The sequence below is a fragment of the Linepithema humile genome, chromosome 6 (genome assembly GCF_040581485.1).
Source record: "Linepithema humile isolate Giens D197 chromosome 6, Lhum_UNIL_v1.0, whole genome shotgun sequence".
Classification (NCBI taxonomy): Eukaryota; Metazoa; Arthropoda; class Insecta; order Hymenoptera; family Formicidae; genus Linepithema; species Linepithema humile.
This window is the reverse complement of record NC_090133.1, coordinates 11,950,973-11,973,757: the sequence shown is the minus strand read 5'-3', so window position 1 is coordinate 11,973,757 and position 22,785 is coordinate 11,950,973. Positions and strand designations below refer to the sequence as shown.

General features: G+C 38.7%; 3 protein-coding genes across 3 annotated transcripts; 2 read left to right on the top strand and 1 right to left on the bottom strand.

Moving 5' to 3' along the window:
- Positions 1-4,527: 4,527 nt before the first annotated feature.
- LOC105669668 (uncharacterized) lies at positions 4,528-8,748 on the top strand. Its single transcript, XM_012362725.2, has one exon. The coding sequence runs from the start codon at positions 4,528-4,530 to the stop codon at positions 8,746-8,748; it is 4,221 nt and encodes a 1,406-aa protein (XP_012218148.2).
- A 93-nt stretch (positions 8,749-8,841) lies between these two features.
- On the bottom strand, positions 8,842-18,492 carry LOC137000695 (general transcription factor II-I repeat domain-containing protein 2A-like). The gene is made up of 3 exons (XM_067358034.1): positions 18,451-18,492; positions 17,300-17,871; positions 8,842-8,959 (listed from the first exon to the last, which is right to left on the bottom strand). The coding sequence occupies exons 1-3, from the start codon at positions 18,490-18,492 to the stop codon at positions 8,842-8,844; spliced, it is 732 nt and encodes a 243-aa protein (XP_067214135.1).
- Positions 18,493-20,002: 1,510 nt separating this feature from the next.
- Positions 20,003-22,311, top strand: LOC105680021 (histone-lysine N-methyltransferase SETMAR-like). The gene has a single exon (XM_012380428.2). It carries the CDS (start codon positions 21,150-21,152, stop codon positions 22,176-22,178), a length of 1,029 nt encoding a protein of 342 aa, XP_012235851.2. The 5' UTR covers positions 20,003-21,149; the 3' UTR covers positions 22,179-22,311.
- Positions 22,312-22,785: the final 474 nt, after the last annotated feature.

Below are 22,785 nucleotides of genomic sequence, written 5' to 3'. Positions count from 1 at the left end.
TCCACTGCCAAATATAACAGATATTTTAGACCAACTAGGGAATTCAAAATATTTTACAACGTTAGATCTGGCATCGGGCTATCATCAAATACCCATGGCAGACAGAGATAAGCAAAAAACGGCTTTTTCAACGCCCTACGGGCATTATGAATTTAATCGGATGCCGTTCGGGCTAAAGAATGCCCCGGCAACGTTTCAAAGATTAATGAATACTATTCTGGCGGGCATACAAGGAATACGGTGTCTGGTCTATTTAGACGACATCGTGATATACGGCGCTAGTTTAGAAGACCACAACCGGCGACTATTAGAAGTATTACAAAAAATACGCGACAATAATCTGAAATTACAGCCGGACAAGTGTGAATTTCTTAGAAAAGAAGTGGCATATTTAGGACACATAATTACCGAACACGGAATTATGTCTGACCCTAGAAAAATCCAGGCAGTAAAGAATTTCCCTACGCCAAAACGAGTCAAGGATGTGCAATCATTCATAGGACTGGCGGGCTATTATAGACGGTTTATCGAAAATTTTTTGAAAATAGTCAAACCACTCACGAAATTGATTAAAAAGGGAGTAAAATTCGAGTGAACATAAGAGCAGCAAAGAGCTTTTGACAATCTAAAAAAGAAACTAATTACCGCTCCCGTCTTGCAGTATCCAAATTTCAACGATGAATTTATACTGACTACCGACGCATCGGATTTCGCGATAGGAGGTATCTTGTCACAAGGAGTGATAGAACAAGACCGACCAATAGCTTATGCTAGCAGAATTCTTTCTCGTGCAGATCAAAATTATAACACGACGGAAGAAGAATTACTCGCGATTGTGTGGGCGGTCAAACATTTTCGACCGTACCTATACGGGACCCAATTTAAAATTGTCACCGACCATAAACCGCTAATTTGGTTGCTTAACGTGACCGATCCAGGATCTCGTCTAATTAGATGGAGACTGAAATTGAAAGAGTACGACTATGAAATCGTACACAAAGCCGGAAAATACAATACAAATGCTGACGCACTAAGTCGCAACGTCGCTCACGATATATATAATCGATAAGGAGAAAAAGAGTGACGAAGAGGAAGAAGAAAGAGATAGCGAAAAAGAGATAAAAAGGTACACAGAGGAAGAGAAACAACAAATATTATATGAGTATCATGATGCACCGATAGGCGGGCATCAAGGCGTGCAACGCACCATAAATCGAATCCGTTTAACTCACAATTGGAGAGGGTTAACAAAAGACGTAAAACGATACATTGCCAAATGCGAGCATTGCCAAAAGAATAAATTAAAACGGCGAAGTAAAGCGCCAATGATTATTACCGATACTCCGGACAGGCCATTCGAAAAATGCGCACTAGATATAGTAGGACCGTTAACCGTAACTCTAATCGGAAACAAATACGTACTAACATTCCAAGATCATTTTACGAAACTGAGCAAGGCAATGCCCATCGAAAATCAGAAAGCTGGTACAGTAGCGAAGGCATTCGTTACAAAAATAATTTTGGAATACGGAGTGCCTGATAAAATTCTCACCGACCAGGGAACGAATTTTATGAGCGAAGTGTTTAAGAGCACTTGCAAACTGTTAAAAATTGAGAAGATTCGTACAAGCGCGTACCACCCGGAAAGTAACGGCGCGCTCGAAAGATCGCACAGGACACTAGCAGAGTACTTGCGACACTACATAAACGGAGATCAGACCGATTGAGACGAATGGCTGCCCTACGCGATGTTCACATACAATACTACACCACATACAGCGACAGGTTATACGCCATTTGAACTGTTGTACGGACACCAGGTTACGCTCCCTACGGTCCTGACATGTCCATCGAAATTAACGTATACGTATGATGACTACGTATCCGAGTTCAAAGAAAGATTGCGCGCAGCACACCAGGTAGCGAAAGCGAACATGCAAGAGGAGAAAACAAAATCAAAAGAATGCTACGACAAAAAGGCTAATATAAGCACGTTTAGAGCAGGCGACAAGGTATTGCTATACGATGAAACACTGCGCCGTGGACGCTCTAAAAAATTAGAATCTTTATGGAGAGAACCGCATACAATAATTAAACAAAATTTCGACGTGAATTACACTATAAAAGCAGGGAAAAAAAGCATGGTCGTTCATGCGAATCGTTTAAAATTATTTGTGGAACAATAAACACTTACCTCTCCGCCTCTCCTTGCTTCTCCATGCACTTTATCATATGCGCTACCGGCACGCCAAACCGGAAAAATCCCCGGAGAAAACTGGGAGGCAACTCCCCCCTCAAATTTGGCCGTTATTAGAAAAATTGACCGCTATTATGCGAATGACACTGTGTACACTATATTAAGATTTCCACTTGTATCTTATCCTAAGTATAAGTTAATAAAGATAATTCCTCTACCTGTCCATAACCATGGCGAACTATTTACCTTTACGGAAATAAACCAACATGTAATTGCCGTTAATCTGGAATTACCCTCCTATGTAACCATGACGGTAGAAAATTTAAGTGTGTAAAAATCGTAAATCAGTATATTTGTAAACCAGACAGTCCAGTATACTTTATAAATCCGAGAGCCCTCTGTGAAGTACAGTTGTACGCGGGACTAGCGAAAGAAAATGCGTGCGACGTTAGATATATTAAATCTAACCAAACAATTTGGATAGCTCTAAGCAAAGAAAATTCGTGGCTGTATTCGACTAATAAAGAACAGGAAATAATTATACAGTGCAAAAATAAAAGGGATATGCGAATCAAAATCGAACGCACAGGTAGAATTACATTAGTAAATAATTGTAAAATAATTACAACGGACATGACCATCAGGACTTTAACGTCAACAAGTGACACTAGTGTTCGTGCGAATATGATATGTTCGTGCGAATATGATATAGAGCGTGCGAATCGATATGCGCGCGCCATCTCTGATGATCGAGGCGTGGCTCGGAGCGATTATTAATCGCGATCACACTTGATTTCCGTTTTAAATCATCATGGATCCGGAAGGTCGTAGCGACACTTCCGAATGAGAGCGCTCTTCTCTTCCGCACGCCGTGCTGAGTCGACGTATTTTTCACGTATCGTGTCGATATCAGTTTCGTGTCCGTTGTAATTCACTGTTCCGTCTAATGTGTGTTTACTCGTGTCGAGAGTATACGAATGTACTTGACTGTGCGGAATAAACATCTGGACTGTCACGAGGAGCGAGTTATTCATTTCTCAGCCTCGTCTATTGTCGCCGTGCAATCCACCATTTTTCCGACCGCGTGCTCCGGTATTTACCGCGCTCTCCTTTATATTTACGAGTGACGCGAACATGGTCCTTCGAGCCGGATATAATACGTGCGTCGTTGAAATTTAAAGTGCATATTCTATAGAGTGCACGTGCTGCAAATCGGATTATCACCCTTATTCATGCGCATTCGTGCCATAAAACGCGATAGACTGCCACGTGGTCCTTCTCTACGTGTCTTTGAAATCGCGCCCAGAAGTGATTGATCGTGATTGTGGCGAACAGACACCTGAACAGTGAAATACAGTGACACGATCGGAGTGATAGTTTGACTCCATTTATTGCGACGGTTCAAGTCCATCGCTTACGTGACTCGCCCGTCATTCTATTGTGATAGTTTATCACACGGTTAAATAATTCTTTGAAGAATTATTTCTTTCTCCTGCCGTGCATTGACAGTTGGTCGATACATAATGCCTGGAGATACCCTCAAAGTGCCGACGGCGACTCAAGGGAGGACCCGTACACGCTCTCAAGGCAGTGTCACAGCGTTACTCGTCACACAGCGTGATCAAATACGCTCCGTGATCCGTACTTGCAATTCGGCCGCGAAGCTCACGGCCACGTCAGCCTCCATGACGGTCTCAACGAAGCTCCAAACATTGATGCATCTGTGGGATGAGTGCCGATGTACTCATAAGGAGCTGCTAGAATATTCGACGGAGACTGACGTCCTTGCGTATCTTCAAAGCTCGGAGTACGGTGACGTGGAAGACCGAGTTCTTGACGCGACGGACACGCTCACCGCTTTGCAGAGCCATCAACCTTCGACATCTTCCTCGGGGAGTGACGCTGCCACCGCATCTTTGACTTTGAGGTTCACCAATCTCGTGCGCATTCCACTGCCGACATTCAACGGAGATCAGAAGGAATGAGCTCATTTCCGAGATATGTTTGACTCGATGGTCATTCGTGAGTCTGGATTGTCTAATGTACAGAAGTTTTATTATTTAAAGAGTAGTCTGACCGGTACGGCATTGTCGTTAATTAAGAATTTACCCATTACCGATGCGAATTTCGAATCGGCTTGGAAATTAATAAATGATCACTATCAAGATGTGCAAGTTTTGACATTTTCTCTTATCGTACGTTTATTGAAATTTAAGCCAGTAAACGGCGATAATCCTGCCGCATTAGAAGCTCTAGTTAATCAAACTCGCGAGATACTTGTTTCCCTCGAAAACTTAAATCAATTGTCGTGGGATTCAATATTAGTTGTTATGACGCTTATGCGTCTAGAACCGACGATGCGAAAGAGTTGGGAAGAGAGCATTGGTAAACGGGAAATGTTTCCGAAATACGAGGAACTTGAGCAATTTCTGAACGGTAAAATACACGCTTTGAATGTGGCCTCGATTAAAAGCGGAGTCACATGCCTTAACGACAATGCCGGAACGAAAAATATTAGGAGTAAGAACGGTGTTGACTCTAAGGTTACATCGCACGTTGCGAATACTGATACTTCAGTTTGTCATTTGTATTCAGCTACTCATCACATATCGAAGTGCGCGAAATTCAAGGCAATGTCTGCAAGCGAACGTTTAGTTTCCGCCAGAGCGGTACATTTGTGTTTTAATTGTCTCACTAAAGGACATTTTCCGCCGAGCTGTAAAGGCAAATCGGGTTGCGATAAGTGTAAGAAGCGGCATCATAAAATGCTTCATGAAGCATTCTCGCCGCGCCCATCAGATCCCGAGTTACGACACAGTAACGCACTTACTTCCGTTTCGAATGTCGATTCCGCGAATTCATCTAATTTAACTTCGTGTCATTCGGGAGTCGCCAAGTCAAAAACTTTAAGGCCGGTGTTGATTGCGACCGCGTGGGTGTTCGTGCGCACGACTGAAGGTCGGGAACTGCCATTCCGCGCAGTTATAGACTCGGGCTCCGAGTGTTCGTTGCTATCCGAAGCAGCTGCTCAAGCATTACGCGTTCAACGACATGCATGTTCTGTTTCAATTTCGGGTACCGGCGCCACCGTTTCCGGGATTGTGAAGCACTCCACACGCGTTGAGTTACGGTCGCGAACGAATTCTGAAGTGGTCGTCGTGATCGAGCCTTTTATTTTGTCACGGCTCTCTAATTATGTTCCGCGACGAGTTGTTAAGGCCACTGAGTGGACCGGCGTCGGCCAACTGACATTGGCTGACCCCGACCCCTGCAGTGACAAACCGATCGATTTGATTCTCGGTGCGGATTGTTATAACGAGATAATACTTCAAGATCGGGTGAAGTTTCCCGGAGAACCGTACGCTATTCATTCACGATTCGGGTGGGTGCTGCGCGGCCCGGTGGACGACGGTCCGATTAATATCTTGTCGTCACATACGACTATTTCTTCGTTACACGTTACGCCTAATACCGATCTGACTCGAGCAATCGAACGCTTTTGGGAAGTTGAGGAGATTCCTACATCGAAACAGTTATCCGCTGAGGATAAATATTGCGAGGAACTCTTCGTCGCGACCACTAATCGTGATGCGTCCGGAAGATATAATGTTGCGTTACCCTTTAAGGAGGATATCCCAATTAATATTGGGGATTCTCACAAAAATTCGCTCCGCATGTATGAAACTTTGGAGCGTCGCTTAAGGAAGGATCGACAGTTATCTGTTGAGTACAATAATTTCTTATCCGACTATTTAAGATTGGGGCATATGAGCCCATATACACCCGCGGACCTCGAGGAACAGAGATGCTTTATCCCGCATCATCCTGTATTAAAACCGAGTAGCACTTCGACGAAGGTGAGAGTCGTATTCAACGCGTCTGCGCGCACTGGCAATGGGCGGTCTCTCAATGATTGTCTCCTTATTGGACCAAAGTTGCAAGCTGATCTTTGTGCCATATTATTACGTTGGCGCTGGCCCCGGTATGTGTGTGCCGCCGACATTGCGAAAATGTTTCGACAAATTCGCGTGCACTATGATCATACGCGTTTTCAATTAATTCTCTGGAGGAAATCGGAGAAAGATGTGGTTACTCCTTATCGGTTACGGACGGTGACTTATGGCACCGCTTCTGCGCCTTTTCTGGCACTGCGCGTCTTGCGACAGTTAGCAGAGGACGAGAAGCATCGCTTCCCTCTGGCTGCCGAGAACGTCGTCTTCAATTCGTATGTTGACGATATATTTTTTAGCGCGTCGGAGATTGAAGATTGTCGCGAGATTCGAGAGCAAATGATCGGACTGACCAACGCGGGCGGGTTCCCTCTACACAAATGGAGTTCCAATTGTCCGGATTTAATCTCCGATCTATCCGAAACAGTTCGCGACCCTGCACAAGACATAGATTTTAAAGAGGATGATCAACTGAAAATCCTTGGCATTTATTGGGCACCACTTGAGGATGCCTTTAGCTTTCGTATTGCTTCAGAGATTCCGACTCATTTAACTAAACGCACCTTTCTCTCGCATATATCGAGAATTTATGATCCATTAGGTTGGCTGTCGCCTGTCATCATCACCGGTAAGATCCTCATTCAACAGCTATGGCTGTCTGGGATCGGGTGGGACACGACCCTTCCTTCGGACTTGAATGATCGATGTCAATCTTTTTGCAACGGACTCACTACGCTTGCTACTATTAGTATTCCGCGCTGGGTGAATACCCGAAGGGACTCAAGTATCGAGATTCACGGTTTCGCGGATGCGTCCCAGGCCGCTTACGCTGCCGTGATTTATCTCAGAGTAATCTATACTCACAAAGTTTATGTATTTTTGTTAACAAGTAAGAGCAAGGTTGCTCCTTTGAAAACGGTCTTGGTTCCACGTTTGGAACTCTGCGCCGCCGAGCTCTTATCGCGACTCATTGTTTGGACAACTACAGCGCTGAATGTGGAGCAAGTTCCCGTCTACGCCTGGACGGATTCCACGGTCACATTGGCTTGGATTAATAAGCCTCCGACTACGTGGAAGGTTTTCGTAGCGAATCGGGTGTCTCTCATTCAAACGCAATATCCTAAAGCCAATTGGCGACACGTTCCTACGCAGGACAATCCTGCGGATCTAGCGTCTCACGGAGTCTCTCCGACTCAATTAATAGAAAGTCCACTATGGTGGTATGGGCCCTCATGGCTCTCCGGTGAGCTCGAAACTTGGCCCTCTGTTGGCGCTTCTGATAGCCTGCCGACTTCTGATCTTGAGGCTCGGTCAGTCATTATTCATGTCACCAACGTATCAGAGTGGGAACTATCCACTCGTTACTCTGAATGGAGCAAACTACTCAAGGTGACCGCGCTGATCTTACGCTTCGTGAAGCTGACAAAACGACAGCTTCCCCGTACGAAGCTATTATATACCACGCAGTTGATGACGGAGGCCAAGACCTTTTGGATCAAATCTATGCAATCGTCTTTATATACGACAGAACTCAATTTATTGCGAGCCGGGAAAAGATTACCGCGGTCGAGTTCGTTATTACCATTGGGTCCGTTCATTGATGATGACGGAGTTATTCGTATGGGAGGCAGATTGATGCACGCTCCATTGACATTCGCTCAGAAGCATCCGATAATCCTTAGCCAGACACCGCTAACGCGCATAATAGTGCGTGATGCACACTTGCGCTCTCTACATGGGGGAACGTCGTTGACATTACGTCTACTCCGGGAGGAGTATTGGATACTACGAGCAAAAATAATTGTTCGATCGATTATTGGTCAGTGTGTCATCTGCTCTCGACATCGGGCAAACTTGAGCAAGCAGAAAATGGCTCATTTGCCTGAGATACGAATTAATGTGGCGCGTCCGTTTATGAAAGTCGGGATAGATTATGCCGGACCTTTGCCAGTGCGCGCCTTCGCCGGACGTGGTCATCAATCCCGTAAGGCCTATATGGCCCTTTTCGTATGCTTGATCACCCGTGCGGTGCATATAGAACTCGTTACCGATTTGTCTTCCGCTGCATTCATCGCCGCTTTTCGACGATTTTGTTCGCGCCGTGGGATTCCTGCGATAGTATTAAGCGATAATGGAACTAACTTCCGTGGCGCGCAAACGGAATTGTACCGTATGTTTTACGCTGGTATGTGCGATGGTGCCGTAGAATCGTCTATGGCCTCGTTAGGCATAGAATGGCACTTCATTCCAGCCTCAGCTCCGCACTTTGGCGGCATTTGGGAGGCTGGAGTAAAGTCGGTGAAACACCACTTGAAGCGGATAGTTGGCGTCCACACACTTACCATTGCCGAACTAGAGACACTGTTGTGTCAGGTGGAGGCCTGCTTGAATTCGCGACCAATCGCTGGACTCTCGAATTCACCCGACGATCTATCTTATTTGACATCCGGTCACTTCCTGACCGGCGCTCCACTTCTAGCGTTGCCTGATGCTTCGCTCTTGGAGCGTCCGGAATCGAGATTGTCCAGATATCAGCTCATTCAGCAGATGCGCGACAGATTTTGGCATGTTTGGCGACTGGATTTCCTAAACTCATTATAAAAGCGTAATAAGTGGCACAATCAGTGCGCGAATATGAGAATGGGTGACATTGTCATCATTAAGAACGACAACGCGCCGCCCTCTCGATGGGAATTAGGTCGTATAACTCAATGCTTCCCAGGTGAAGATGGGTTGATACGCGTTTGCGAAGTGAAGACTGCTACCTCCACCTTTCGTCGACCTATACACAAACTGTGTCTTCTTCCGATCGCTGATCGAGACGAAGAGGATCACAATTTGTAGTTCCGTTTTCTTGGTATTATACCTTACGGCGGGCGGCGATCAACGCCCACCAATATGAGTATATTATGTCTCTAGATTAAGATTAGAGTAATTAAGAAAAGTATGTAATTTAGTATCTTATCTAGTTAAACTGATGTAAATAATAATTAGTTTAGTATACTTGTTTATGTCGCTTATTAATAAGCGAGGCGAGCGGTATGTTCGTGCGAATATGATATGTTCGTGCGAATATGATATAGAGCGTGCGAATCGATATGCGCGCGCCATCTCTGATGATCGAGGCGTGGCTCGGAGCGATTATTAATCGCGATCACACTTAATTTCCGTTTTAAATCATCATGGATCCGGAAGGTCGTAGCGACACTTCCGAATGAGAGCGCTCTTCTCTTCCGCACGCCGTGCTGAGTCGACGTATTTTTCACGTATCGTGTCGATATCAGTTTCGTGTCCGTTGTAATTCTGTTCCGTCTAATGTGTGTTTACTCGTGCCGAGAGTATACGAATGTACTTGACTGTGCGGAATAAACATCTGGACTGTCACGAGGAGCGAGTTATTCATTTCTCAGCCTCGTCTATTGTCGCCGTGCAATCCACCATTTTTCTGACCGCGTGCTCCGGTATTTACCGCGCTCTCCTTTATATTTACGAGTGACGAGAACAACTAGCATTCAAGCCTTTTTGCCGAAATTTAATTTAACTCTAATAAAAGAGACGGTCATAAATAAGCCAGAGGAGGCAATCAGACCAATAAAATTAAAGAAAATCATCCAGAGCCCTAAGGAACTCATGGACTTAGAAAGAGAAATAAAAGAAATTAATAAGGAATTAGAAGAAAGTAATGTTGTGCAATTCAAAAAGCCAATATTTATTTATCCTATGGTCACTAGTTCTGTAGCCATCGTAGTTATTGTGTTAACCATATTAATAGGAATGGTAATTGTTCTAGCGAAAAGAAAAAGGGAACCTCGAGAACTCTCGCAACCCCGGAATGCGTAAAATTGTAAATCATTATAACATGCACTACTCAGGTTACTACTGAGACAACTGCACTAAACAAACGAAAACTTCGTACCTCCGTTTTCTTCTTTTAACGAGGGAGGGATGTTGTGTGTCGAAAGACCACAACGTAATAATTATAGGTTAATTAGGCAATAACAATAATAAACATTTAGAAGGCCATTAATCGAGGCCACTTCTCGAGAATCCTGTGACAAAAGTTATTTAATTATTAAACAATTAGGCGCTGACGCGAGCACTCGTTCTTAGAAGCCCGAGTGTCACTTGCGTCTAAAGCAGGTTAAACAGATCAGCATTTTGGTAACACAATGGATTGATATAGTTCAAGTCTCATTGTGTTCCGAATACTGATCCGTATAAATTAAGGCGGCACACAAGGCGTCGCGGGTTTTTATCAGCAAAGTTCCGGACGAAGCACGACACGTCGCGTACACGCGTAACCACGGTAGTACGGTCGCCGAATAAGTGAGGTGACAAGTGTAATAAGAAGATACCAAATAAAAGTTATTCTATCTATTCAGAAGTGCTTAATTATTCTAAACTCTCCGAGCCAAAGCCCCCTTGACCAGCACGGCGAATCCCGAATCTTTACGCAGCGCTTATCGCTACCGAAGTAGGCGCAACAATTCGATTGATATAATTTTTTTACTGAATGACAATTGACTCACACGGAACATAATATCCAATGGACGTCCATATAATCTCCATAACTCCATACTACATCTATCTCTACGATGGATATTAGATAGGTTTCTATTAAAAATCCATATTATTTCCATGATAAATGACGATATAAATTCATCATAAATGTCTATTAGACATCTATAGGAGATTACATAGATATCTAATAGAGGTTTCGAATTTCCATGATGGACATCTAGTGGATATCCATTAGAGGTTTTTGTTCCGTGTGGGGAAGTACCAGCTGTCGAATAACAATATGAGTTTGACACTTCGAAAACGTTAAAGTATTAAAAAATTCAACTAACACCATCTATCAATGAAATCCGCAATTACTTAGTTGCCAACCCAATAGATAGTTTTTAGTTCTTAAAGCAGTAGCGTCACAGTGTGTCGTATGGGCTCTCTCGCCAAGGTCTTCTCAGTGTATAAAATATACTAAAGTGATTATTAATTCTGGTTTTCTTTTATCAAATACCCAACATATTATAGTCAATGTACTATTCATAATTTGTTATTCGATATTTTTATAACGGATAATGGAGGATTCACACTGCGTCCGATGTCCAATAATAGAGTTTGTTTTTTAGAAATTCTAGCTACAGATATTTTATTATCTAGAAAACAAGCTGTATTATTGAATATCGGACGTCGTACGTCGGACATCGGACGCAGTGTGAATCCTCCATAAGGTTTGTTTGCGTCGTATGCCTCAACATGCTCTTATATCGCTCCAATACGTTCCAATCTATAGTATACGTAACGTATACTATAGATATAAAACTGACATTTTTAAAGTATTCATATTTTTATGAATATTTTAAATTGTAAGAAAAATACGTAACGTATACTATAGATTGGAGCGTATTAGAGCGAGTAAGAGCATGTTGGGGCTTGCGACGCAAACAAACCTATAAAAAAAATATCGAATATTTGATAATATCGACTAACGTTAAACATTTCTACTCACATGGGCTGCGTTCATAAGCGCATTACGGAATGCAGCCATACATACGTAGTGTTGTGGGTCCAAAGAACCACAACCAATTATTAGTAATAAAATATATATATATTAATAAAATATAAGAAGATATCTATGACATATCAGATTAAGATATCTAATATTCAGTTTCCGGCTCATGCGAGACACCGGATGAAATTTTCGCGCAGCGAAAATTAAAACCTAATTCACTTTTTACGCGACAATGCTGACGAACGATCAAATTTCGTCAGCAAGTTAGAGTTAAAACTGCAATCAAGTGCAGTTTCGCGTATATAAAATCGCCGTCGCGAGATCACGACGGCAGGTCTAAAACTATCAGTCACAAGAAACGGACGTATGTCCGTTGGGACCACAAATCTAGAAGAACGTGAATTATAACAATTCGCTAAAAGCGAATAAGAGTAACTTGGGGCTCCGTAATACTAAAACTAAGGCAAGGATTCCTGACGGAACTTAGTTTATCTACTAGTAAGGGAATTTGTAATGAATCAAGAGATCAATAAACATGTGGAAGATTGTTTTATTACGAAAAAACTAAAAAAGATTATTTCCGGATTCCCGGCCTAACTCCTTGGCAGATCCCGAACCGTGCCCTATTACCAAGGGCACAACAGTAGCTTGCGCATGTGTGCGGTTACCCCTCCGTTCATGCTGCTGCTGTTCCGCTTCAAATCTGACCACACTGACTCAGTGCTCATTTCAGTCAGAGCTACCAGTTTTCCCCGGAGAGTTCCATATGCACACAACCGAGACCCGTTGACGTCATGTGTCCGTGTGCGCTCGGCTGTCGGTCTGGTAAAAGTGAGCAAACCTATGTTTTGTATCTCCTTTCCACCAAACCTAGCATCAAACCGGTTTTGAGGCTCGCACGATTTCTTCTGCCAAGCGTTGGCAGCGAAAATGCTTTCCCGAATTTCACTCCACGCGACTAAGTCGACTAGCGAGCGGCGTGTTGCTTTCGCGCGACGCGATATTTTTTTCTGAGATTTACAGTCTTTTATAAAACATATATCATATTTATATTAATAAAATATTTTAACATTATGCATCTGCAGAATATAATTTGTCACGTTAATGTATAAAATAAGAATAAAATAATAAATATTATATATTGTTAACGATCGAACCACGCACAGCGTGCGTCATTTAATTTTTATATTTTTTTTCTCATTTTTTGTATTAATTAAGTAGTTATCTCACACATTGTAATCAATTCATATTAATATGCAGAATATTATAATGTTTGATTTTCGAGCATTCGCTTAGAGAAAACAGCTGAAAAACGTGCCTCTGTAAACAATCTTGAGTGAGCCGATCGTATTATTTGTATTTTTCTTCCTAACAACGAAGGCCATGAGAAGAGCGTTGAAAAGAAAATTGAAACCGAAAATTTCAAAACTATAGGAGATAGCGTTCTCCTCTCCGGCGCTTGAATTTTAGATCTGCACGAATTATCATAGATTTCCGGCTCTCTCTCCGCCGTGAAAAAAGCGTTCGCACGCCGATCCACAGGACAATCGCTCACTATTTCAATTTTGCGAAACCAGAAGCCTTCTTAAATTGTGAGTGAAAAGACGCGCCAAGTCTCCGTGAGCATTAGCTCTTTTACCTTTCGAGCGTACGAGATTAACTTTTCGGGCATCGGAATTGGCCTTTTCACGATTCTTACGTCTCATTGCGAGATTTAGACTTTTGTCGCGTGAAACTATTTGACGGGCTTAAGAGGATGCTGAAGTGACGGGCGAACTCCGACGCGAAAGCGCCATCATTTCGATGGTACTAAAAATGAAATGACATTATCGGCGCAGCCTACGGACCTATGCCGCGTAGGTCCGTGTGTACGCATTTGTTTGTAGTGGTGACTCACTACACTGACGTGTGGTCTGTGTACGTGTGTCATCGGAAGTTTGTAAACAAACGATGCTTGCGCTTGTTTCCTCGACTGAAATTTCGTCGCAAGGCTGCAATATAATGTCCGAGAAAACATAGGCGTATACAAAGTGTCAAATAAATACAAACTAAATATGACAACATAATAAATGAAAAATATACATATAATACTATATATATCATTGAACAAAAATGTCATATACTTTTCTTACTTTTATTTTTATGTAGTAAATACTAAATAACTAATTAATTAATTAATATATACATATACACATATATTCAATAAATAGTTATCTTTATTTTGTATTTTATATGATAATGACTGAAATAATGAAAGTATATATCATTTCAGTTATATAAAATACAAAATAAAGATAACTATATTCAATATGTATATGTATGTATTCAATAATTAATTAACTTGTTTATTTATTTTGTATTTATTACATAAGAATAAAAATAGGAAAAGCATATAACATATTTTTCCAATTAGATATATAGTATTATACATACATTTTTCAAATAAAATATTTTATCATATCTAACTTATATCTATTAGACACCTTGTATAAGTCTATTTTGTCTCGTATGTACATCATTCAGCCATACGATAGAATTTCAATTGCGAGAAAAAAGGTTAAATGACCTTATAAATTATCTGATAAAATATAAACAGACCACACGTGCAGTAAATTGCTAACTAAAATAAATACGTATTTCTTCAAATCTGTCAGCTGACGTTAGATCGCCTATGACAATATTTCTTAAAATCTGCCAGTTCACGAATAAATCGTCTTTAGCTCTCTTTTTTCTAAACTGTCAGCTGACGTTAGATCGTCTGTGACAATATTTATTTAAAATTGTTAGCTCACGATAGATCGCCTCTGACAATATTTCTTACAATTTGCCAGTTCACGAATAAATTGTCTTTAGATCTCTTTTTTCTAAACTGTCAGCTGACGTTAGATCGTCTGTGACAATATTTATTTAAAATTGTCAGCTCACGATAGATCGCCTCTGACAATATTTCTTACAATTTGCCAGTTCACGAATAAATCGCCTTTAGCTCTCTTTCTTCTAAACTGTCAGCTGACGTTAGATCGCCTCTGACTATATTTATTAAAAATTGTCAGCTCACAATAGATCGCCTCTGACAATATTTCTTACAATTTGCCAGTTCACGAATAAATCGCCTTTAGCTCTCTTTTTTCTAAACTGTCAGCTGACGTTAGATCGTCTCTGACTATATTTATTAAAAATTGTCAGCTCACAATAGATCGCCTCTGACAATATTTCTTACAATTTGCCAGTTCACGAATAAATCGTCTCTAGCTCTCTTTTTTCTAAACTGTCAGCTGACGTTAGATCGTCTGTGACAATATTTATTTAAAGTTGTCAGCTCACGATAGATCGCCTCTGACAATATTTCTTGCAATTTGCCAGTTCACAAATAAATCGCCTTTAGCTCTCTTTCTTCTAAACTGTCAGCTGACGTTAGATCGCCTCTGACTATATTTATTAAAAATTGTCAGCTCACAATAGATCGCCTCTGACAATATTTCTTACAATTTGCCAGTTCACGAATAAATCGTCTTTAGCTCTCTTTTTTCTAAACTGTCAGCTGACGTTAGATCGCCTCTGACTATATTTATTAAAAATTGTCAGCTCACCATAGATCGCCTCTGACAATATTTCTTACAATTTGCCAGTTCACGAATAAATCGCATTTAGCTCTCTTTCTTCTAAACTGTCAGCTGACGTTAGATCGCCTCTGACTATATTTATTTAAAATTGTCAGCTCATGAAAGATCGCCTCTGGCTTGTCTTATTCTATATTGCCAGTCCACGACAAAGCCGCCTCTGGCTTGAAGACAAGAATAAGAATTTTCTTCTAATGCCAGTCCACGAGAAAACCGCCTCTGGCTTGTCTTATTCTATATTGCCAGTCGACGAGAAAACCGCCTTTGGCTTGTCTTATTCTATATTGCCAGTCCACGAGGAAACCGCCTTTGGCTTGAAGACAAGAATAAGAATTTTCTAATGCCAGTCCACGAGAAAACCGCCTCTGGCTTGTCTTATTCTATATTGCCAGTCCACGAGAAAACCGCCTCTGGCTTGTCTTATTCTATATTGCCAGTCCACGAAGAAACCGCCTCTGGCTTGAAGACAAGAATAAGAGTTTTCTAATGCCAGTCCACGAGAAAACCGCCTCTGGCTTGTCTTATTCTATATTGCCAGTCCACGAGGAAACCGCCTCTGGCTTGTCTTGGTCTTTATTGTAAGATACTTTTATTACGTCATATGCTTTATGTATATATATATAATGTATATTATATGCTCCACATTATCTATATTCATATCAAAATATCTTTCTAAGAAATTGACATCATTTTGTATACTCTTTTTACAAAAATGTATATGATATATGCCATATTTTTTATTTCTTAAGCATGAAATATAAAGATATTTTTATTTTTTTGTGTCTATCATTTGTAAAAAAATCTTGATAAAAGAAACAACATTAATTTTTCGACTTGCAATAATCTGTTTCATTATATGCTTCTTTTAAATATACTTACAATTAGCCTTATTTTATGTGATTAACTTGGTATTTAAAATACGTATCAAAATACGTATTTAAAATACGTTATCAAAATCGAAAATGTATTTCTATTACAGTAGAAAAGAAACATTCTTGTCTTACAACAGAGAGAAATGGCAAAATATAATATTGTCTAAACCAGTGCTCGGAATTTGTCTGAACATTTCAGCCGATTTCCGTGGTATACGCCTCCTTTCCTCTCCTTACCGCGCGCGCCGCAGCCGCTAGGGCCAGCGCCGCCGAGCGTTAGGAGCGGCACTATCCGATTATGAGTGGGTTCTTCTCCCTATTTATTAAAATTTAAAAAAATTTATTAAAATTTATTAAAAATAAATTTTTTATTTTTAAATTTATTAAGTGGAAATATTTCAATAGATTTCCACGTCACCCATGAGGTACTATTGCTAACGCGTTTTTTTTTTCAAGTGGTTTCCCCAGTAGGCCTACTCCACTGAAGATAAAAATAACAAATTTTTAATTAAAAAAAAAAAAGAGATTTTCTTAATTAGGTTTTCTTGGCTTTTTTATGAGAATGAACAATTGATGCAATATCTACATCGATACTTGATGAACTGGTTCGCATCAATGAAGATAATGTCGCATCATTTAAACTAGAACGTTTATCTGTTTTTGTATATTTCATTTTAGAAAATGAGCATTCGCATAGGTATGTGGATCCAAACATAGAAAAAATACGAAGACCAAAGTTTCGTAAATTGGGATATACTAATTTATCTAAAATTTTGAAAAATTCTATATCTTTTTCTAGCCGCGATTTTAAAGAAAAATCATTTTGCAAAGTACAAAGTTCCTCCTGATATTGCAAACTTTGTTCTTCAATCTGTACGGTAAGAGGATTTTCAAATAAAATTAAATCGTTTCGAAGCGTAAAAAGATCGTTGAAACGCGTGTTAAACTGATCTATGATCGTATCAAGAATATAAATATGGTTTTTAAAATTACAATTTATACTGTGTTCATTAAAAAGAATTTGGCAACATGGATAAAAATGGAAAATATTTTTTTCTAAGTGATTTTTTAATAATAATAATTTTCTCCGAAAAGAATCAATATGAGTAACTAATTGTGAAATATTTTGATTATTTTTTTGTAACTGCAAATTTAAAATATTAAGTTGATTAGTTAAATCTGTTATAATCGCAAGTTCAGAAAGAGATTCTAAATTTTCCAAAAAAAATTTTAATTCTTCATATTTTGGCACTGATATTTCTTGTAAAAACAGGAGGATTTCTTTTCGTATTGCAAAAAATTTTTCTAAACATTGCCCTGCACTAAGCCAACGAACCTCACAATAAAGGGGCACATCCGTGTAGGTTGCGTTATGTTCTATAAGAAATTGTTGAAACTTTCTATGACTAAGAAATTTGTGGCCTCCTTTAATCAAATTAATAATTTTTGTGACCGTTTGCATTGCGGTGCACAGTTTAACAATTTTTCCACATAACGCTTCTTGATGTATGATACAATGAATGACAGGGATTTCTATATTTCGTTGTCTTAATTGGCCAAGAAAACCAGTTTTTGATCCCGTCATTGCTTTCGCGCCATCAGTAACGATAGCTGAACATTTGGAGAAATCAATTTGAAATTTTTGAAGAGTTTTATCCACGGCTTTAAAAATATCTAAACCTGTTGTTGTACCATGTAATGGCACTAAATCCAAAAGCTCCTCGACACATGAAAAATTATCCTGTACTATTCTAACAAAAATGCTAAGTTGACTCACGTGCCGATTATCGGTGCTTTCATCGAGGCATAATGAAAAAGAAGAACACGCTAGTAATAAAGACTTTAATTTGTCCTGAATATGAACAGCAATATTTTTTACTCTTAATGCTACAGTTTTATCACTGAGAGGAATACTGGCAGCATTTTCAAGAGTTAATGAGCCTCCAAAAGCTTTAATTGCCTCCATGAGGCATTTTTTTACAAATTTACCATCAGTAAATGGTTTCGAATTTTTTGCGATCAAATGAGAAATAGCAAAAGATGCAGTGAGAGCATTATTTGAAGATGTGCTCTCATAATTATCAAGGGAAACCGCGTCATTGCTTTGTTCATAAACTAATTTTAATCCCTGAATTAAATTATGCTTTTCTTGATCCACATACTTAGAATACTCATTTGAATGTTTTATTCTGTAATGTCTTTCTATTGATTGTCTTTTTACAAAGGAAGGTTTAAAACCGCATAAAATACAAATAGTTACATTACCAATTAAACTAAAAAAATAATTTTCCCATACCTTGTCAAACTGTTGCTCGTACTTTTGCTCACTATCAGCCATCCTTCTCAGATTATTTATATATTTATAATCACTAATTGTAACACTATTATACACACAACATTTTTTTATAACACACTTTTATTCACTTATCACTCGCACTCACAATTATATCACTGTAATCGTATTTCAAAAATTAACAGATTCTACGTCCTTTTAAATTTTTATTGATCACGTCACGCAATAAGACTGCACGTCAAGCTTCTGTGAAAACGATCTGTTAATAAACAAATGCTAGAAAATCTGTTAGAAAACAAATGAGCTCTATTAGGAAACATATGAAAGTCCGTTGATAACTTGTTTTTATTTTTAACGTTTCGTGACGTGCAGTTTTATTGCGTAACGTGATCAATAAAAATTTAAAAGGACGTAGAATCTGTTAATTTTTGAAATACGATTACAGTGATATAATTGTGAGTGCGAGTGATAAGTGAATAAAAGTGTGTTATAAAAAAATGTTGTGTGTATAATAGTGTTACAATTAGTGATTATAAATATATAAATAATCTGAGAAGGATGGCTGATAGTGAGCAAAAGTACGAGCAACAGTTTGACAAGGTATGGGAAAATTATTTTTTTAGTTTAATTGGTAATGTAACTATTTGTATTTTATGCGGTTTTAAACCTTCCTTTGTAAAAAGACAATCAATAGAAACGATTTTGCAATACGAAAAGAAATCCTCCTGTTTTTACAAGAAATATCAGTGCCAAAATATGAAGAATTAAAATTTTTTTTGGAAAATTTAGAATCTCTTTCTGAACTTGCGATTATAACAGATTTAACTAATCAACTTAATATTTTAAATTTGCAGTTACAAAAAAATAATCAAAATATTTCACAATTAGTTACTCATATTGATTCTTTTCGGAGAAAATTATTATTATTAAAAAGTCACTTAGAAAAAAATATTTTCCATTTTTATCCATGTTGCCAAATTCTTTTTAATGAACACAGTATAAATTGTAATTTTAAAAACCATATTTATATTCTTGATACGATCATAGATCAGTTTAACACGCGTTTCAACGATCTTTTTACGCTTCGAAACGATTTAATTTTATTTGAAAATCCTCTTACCGTACAGATTGAAGAACAAAGTTTGCAATATCAGGAGGAACTTTGTACTTTGCAAAATGATTTTTCTTTAAAATCGCGGCCAGAAAAAGGTATAGAATTTTTCAAAATTTTAGATAAATTAGTATATCCCAATTTACGAAACTTTGGTCTTCGTATTTTTTCTATGTTTGGATCCACATACCTATGCGAATGCTCATTTTCTAAAATGAAATATACAAAAACAGATTAACGTTCTAGTTTAAATGATGCGACATTATCTTCATTGATGCGAACCAGTTCATCAAGTATCGATGTAGATATTGCATCAATTGTTCATTCTCAAAAAAAAGCCAAGAAAACCTAATTAAGAAAATCTCTTTTTTTTTTTTAATTAAAAATTTGTTATGTTTATCTTCAGTGGAGTAGGCCTACTGCTAAAAAAAAACGCGTTAGCAATAGTACCTCATGGGTGACGTGGAAATCTATTGAAATATTTCCACTTAATAAATTTAAAAATAAAAAATTTATTTTTAATAAATTTTAATAAATTTTTTTAAATTTTAATAAATAGGGAGAAGAACCCACTCATAATCGGATAGTGCCGCTCCTAACGCTCGGCGGCGCTGGCCCTAGCGGCTGCGGCGCGCGCGGTAAGGAGAGGAAAGGAGGCGTATACCACGGAAATCGGCTGAAATGTTCAGACAAATTCCGAGCACTGGTCTAAACTACAGTCCAATAAAAACGGTTAAAATTGAACATTTTATAAAACCACTGTGATTCATGAAAAATCAGAATTATTATTTCAAAAATATAGACATATTTCATTTGTGTGTTTTAAACTGCACTACACATTCAAAATTCACAGAATAAATTTATTTCTGCAAAGTTGTGTATAATGTCAGTGGAAAAGTGATTTATTTGTTATTACATATACATGATATTTTACCATTCCTCTCTGGTGTAAGACTACAATGTTTTTTTTCTACTAAACTAGAAATTAATTTTATATTTTGATGTGTATTTTAGATACCAAGGTAAACGCATAAAATAAGGCTCGTTGTAAGTATTTTAAAGAAGTATATATTGAAACAGATAATTGCAAGTCACAAAATTAATGTTTTTTTTATCAAGATTTTTTTACAAATGATACATACAAGAAACTAAAAATACCTTTATATTTCATGCTTTATAAATAAGTTATATGACATATACATTTATTATAAAAATATATACAATATACAAAATGATATTAACTTTTTACATAGATACTTTGATGTGAATATACATAATATGGAGCACATAATATACATAATATATACACATAAAGCACATGAATAAAAGTATTTTGTAGAAATTAGAATATGAATGTATGTAATTAAATAATATAAATGTTTGCAAAAATGTTGCAAAATTTATATATTGGGTTGTTCAAAAAGTCATTGCGTTTTTTTCCAATAGATAGCGCTGTTCACGTTTATTTGTATCTGAGCGTGACATGAATGTCACATGTTTATGCGCATTTTGTTGTTGACACTTAACCTAAAAACCAAAAAAAAGTTGACGCAATTCGGTCGAGTTTTGTGTTTGTAATTGTGGTTTAAACATGGAGAATTTTGAAGAGCATATTCGCCATATTTTGCTTTATTACTTTAAAAAAGGGAAGAAAGCAACTGAAGCATGGGAAGAGTTGCGTCAAGTTTACGGCAGAAATGTCATCGAAAAATGTCAGTGCCAGAACTGGTTCGCCCAATTCCGTGGTGGTGATTTTTCAGTTAAAGACGCTCATCGCTCCGGTAGGCCTTCTGAGATTGACGACAATAAAATCAAGGCATTGGTGCAAGCAAATAGGCATTCAACGGTTCGGGAGCTTGCTACCGCTCTAAAAGTGTCCATTGGAAGTGTTCATGGTCATTTGAAATCGCTTGGTTTCATGAAGAAGCTCGATGTTTGGGTACCGCATGAGTTGAAAGAAATTCATCTGACGAAGCGTATGAACGTCTGCGATCAACTCACCAAACGCGAAGAAAACGATCCGTTCTTGAAGCGTATGATCACGGACGACGAAAAATGGATTGTCTACAACAATGTGAACCGAAAAAGGAGTTGGAGTAGGCGAGATGAAGCACCGGAAAGGCAAGCAAAGGCGGACATCCACCAAAAGAAGGTGATGCTGTCAATCTGGTGGGATTGGAAGGGACCAGTCTTCTATGAGCTGCTTCCAAAGAATAAAACGATTAATTCCGATGTCTCCTGTGAGCAGCTACAGAAATTAAGTGATGCCATCGCACAGAAACGTCCCGAGCTGATCAATCGTAAGGGTGTGGTGTTTCACCACGACAATGCGAGACCACACACAAGTTTGGTCACTCGGCAAAAATTGTTTCAGCTTGGTTGGGATGTGTTGCCACATCCACCATATAGCCCAGACCTTGCGCCATCAGACTTCCATTTATTTCGCTCTTTGCAAAACTCTTTGAATGGTAAAACGTTTGCTTCTGAAGACCTCATCAAACAGCACCTTGACAAGTTTCTCGCAGAGAAAGATAGGAAGTTTTATGAACGCGGTATTATGAAGTTGCCCGAGAGATGGCAAAAGGTCATCGAACAAAACGGCCAATATAGTATTGATTAATGTTCATTACGTATATTAAATAAACACACCTAAAAATCAAATGAAAAAAACGCAATGACTTTTTGAACAACCCAATATAATACATACACTTTTTTATCTTTCAGAGTGCCTTCAACCCATTTTTTTCAGCCGGGTTTCGTAGCACATAACACACACACACGCACAACTAACATACACATAACTAACCTAAAAGATTCTGTATATGACAGATAGCACTGAGAACTGTATAGCGCCTCTATCCCAAAATCTCGGAACTAATCTATAGCTGTTTTTTACCTTATTCATTCTATATTGCACACATGCTTTACATAAATCTGGAAAAGGGTGGCGTTTTGAAAATAAGTCTCTAAGCTCTATTTTTTTGGTTTTCCATTATTGTTTCATACGCTCTTCTTCGGCACATGGTCTTGTTTTGCAGATTGAAGCAGTATAATTTTGATATAAAAGATATAATTCTTTGAGGTGACATTGTCGGTAAATTTAAAAAATTTTTTTTATTTTTTGGTTTAAATTTGACCAACTGCCGAAAGATTAGCATATGTACTTTATTTACACCAAAGGATTTGTAATTCTATTAGGACCTTGAATAAGTTCTCGCTGTTTTTTT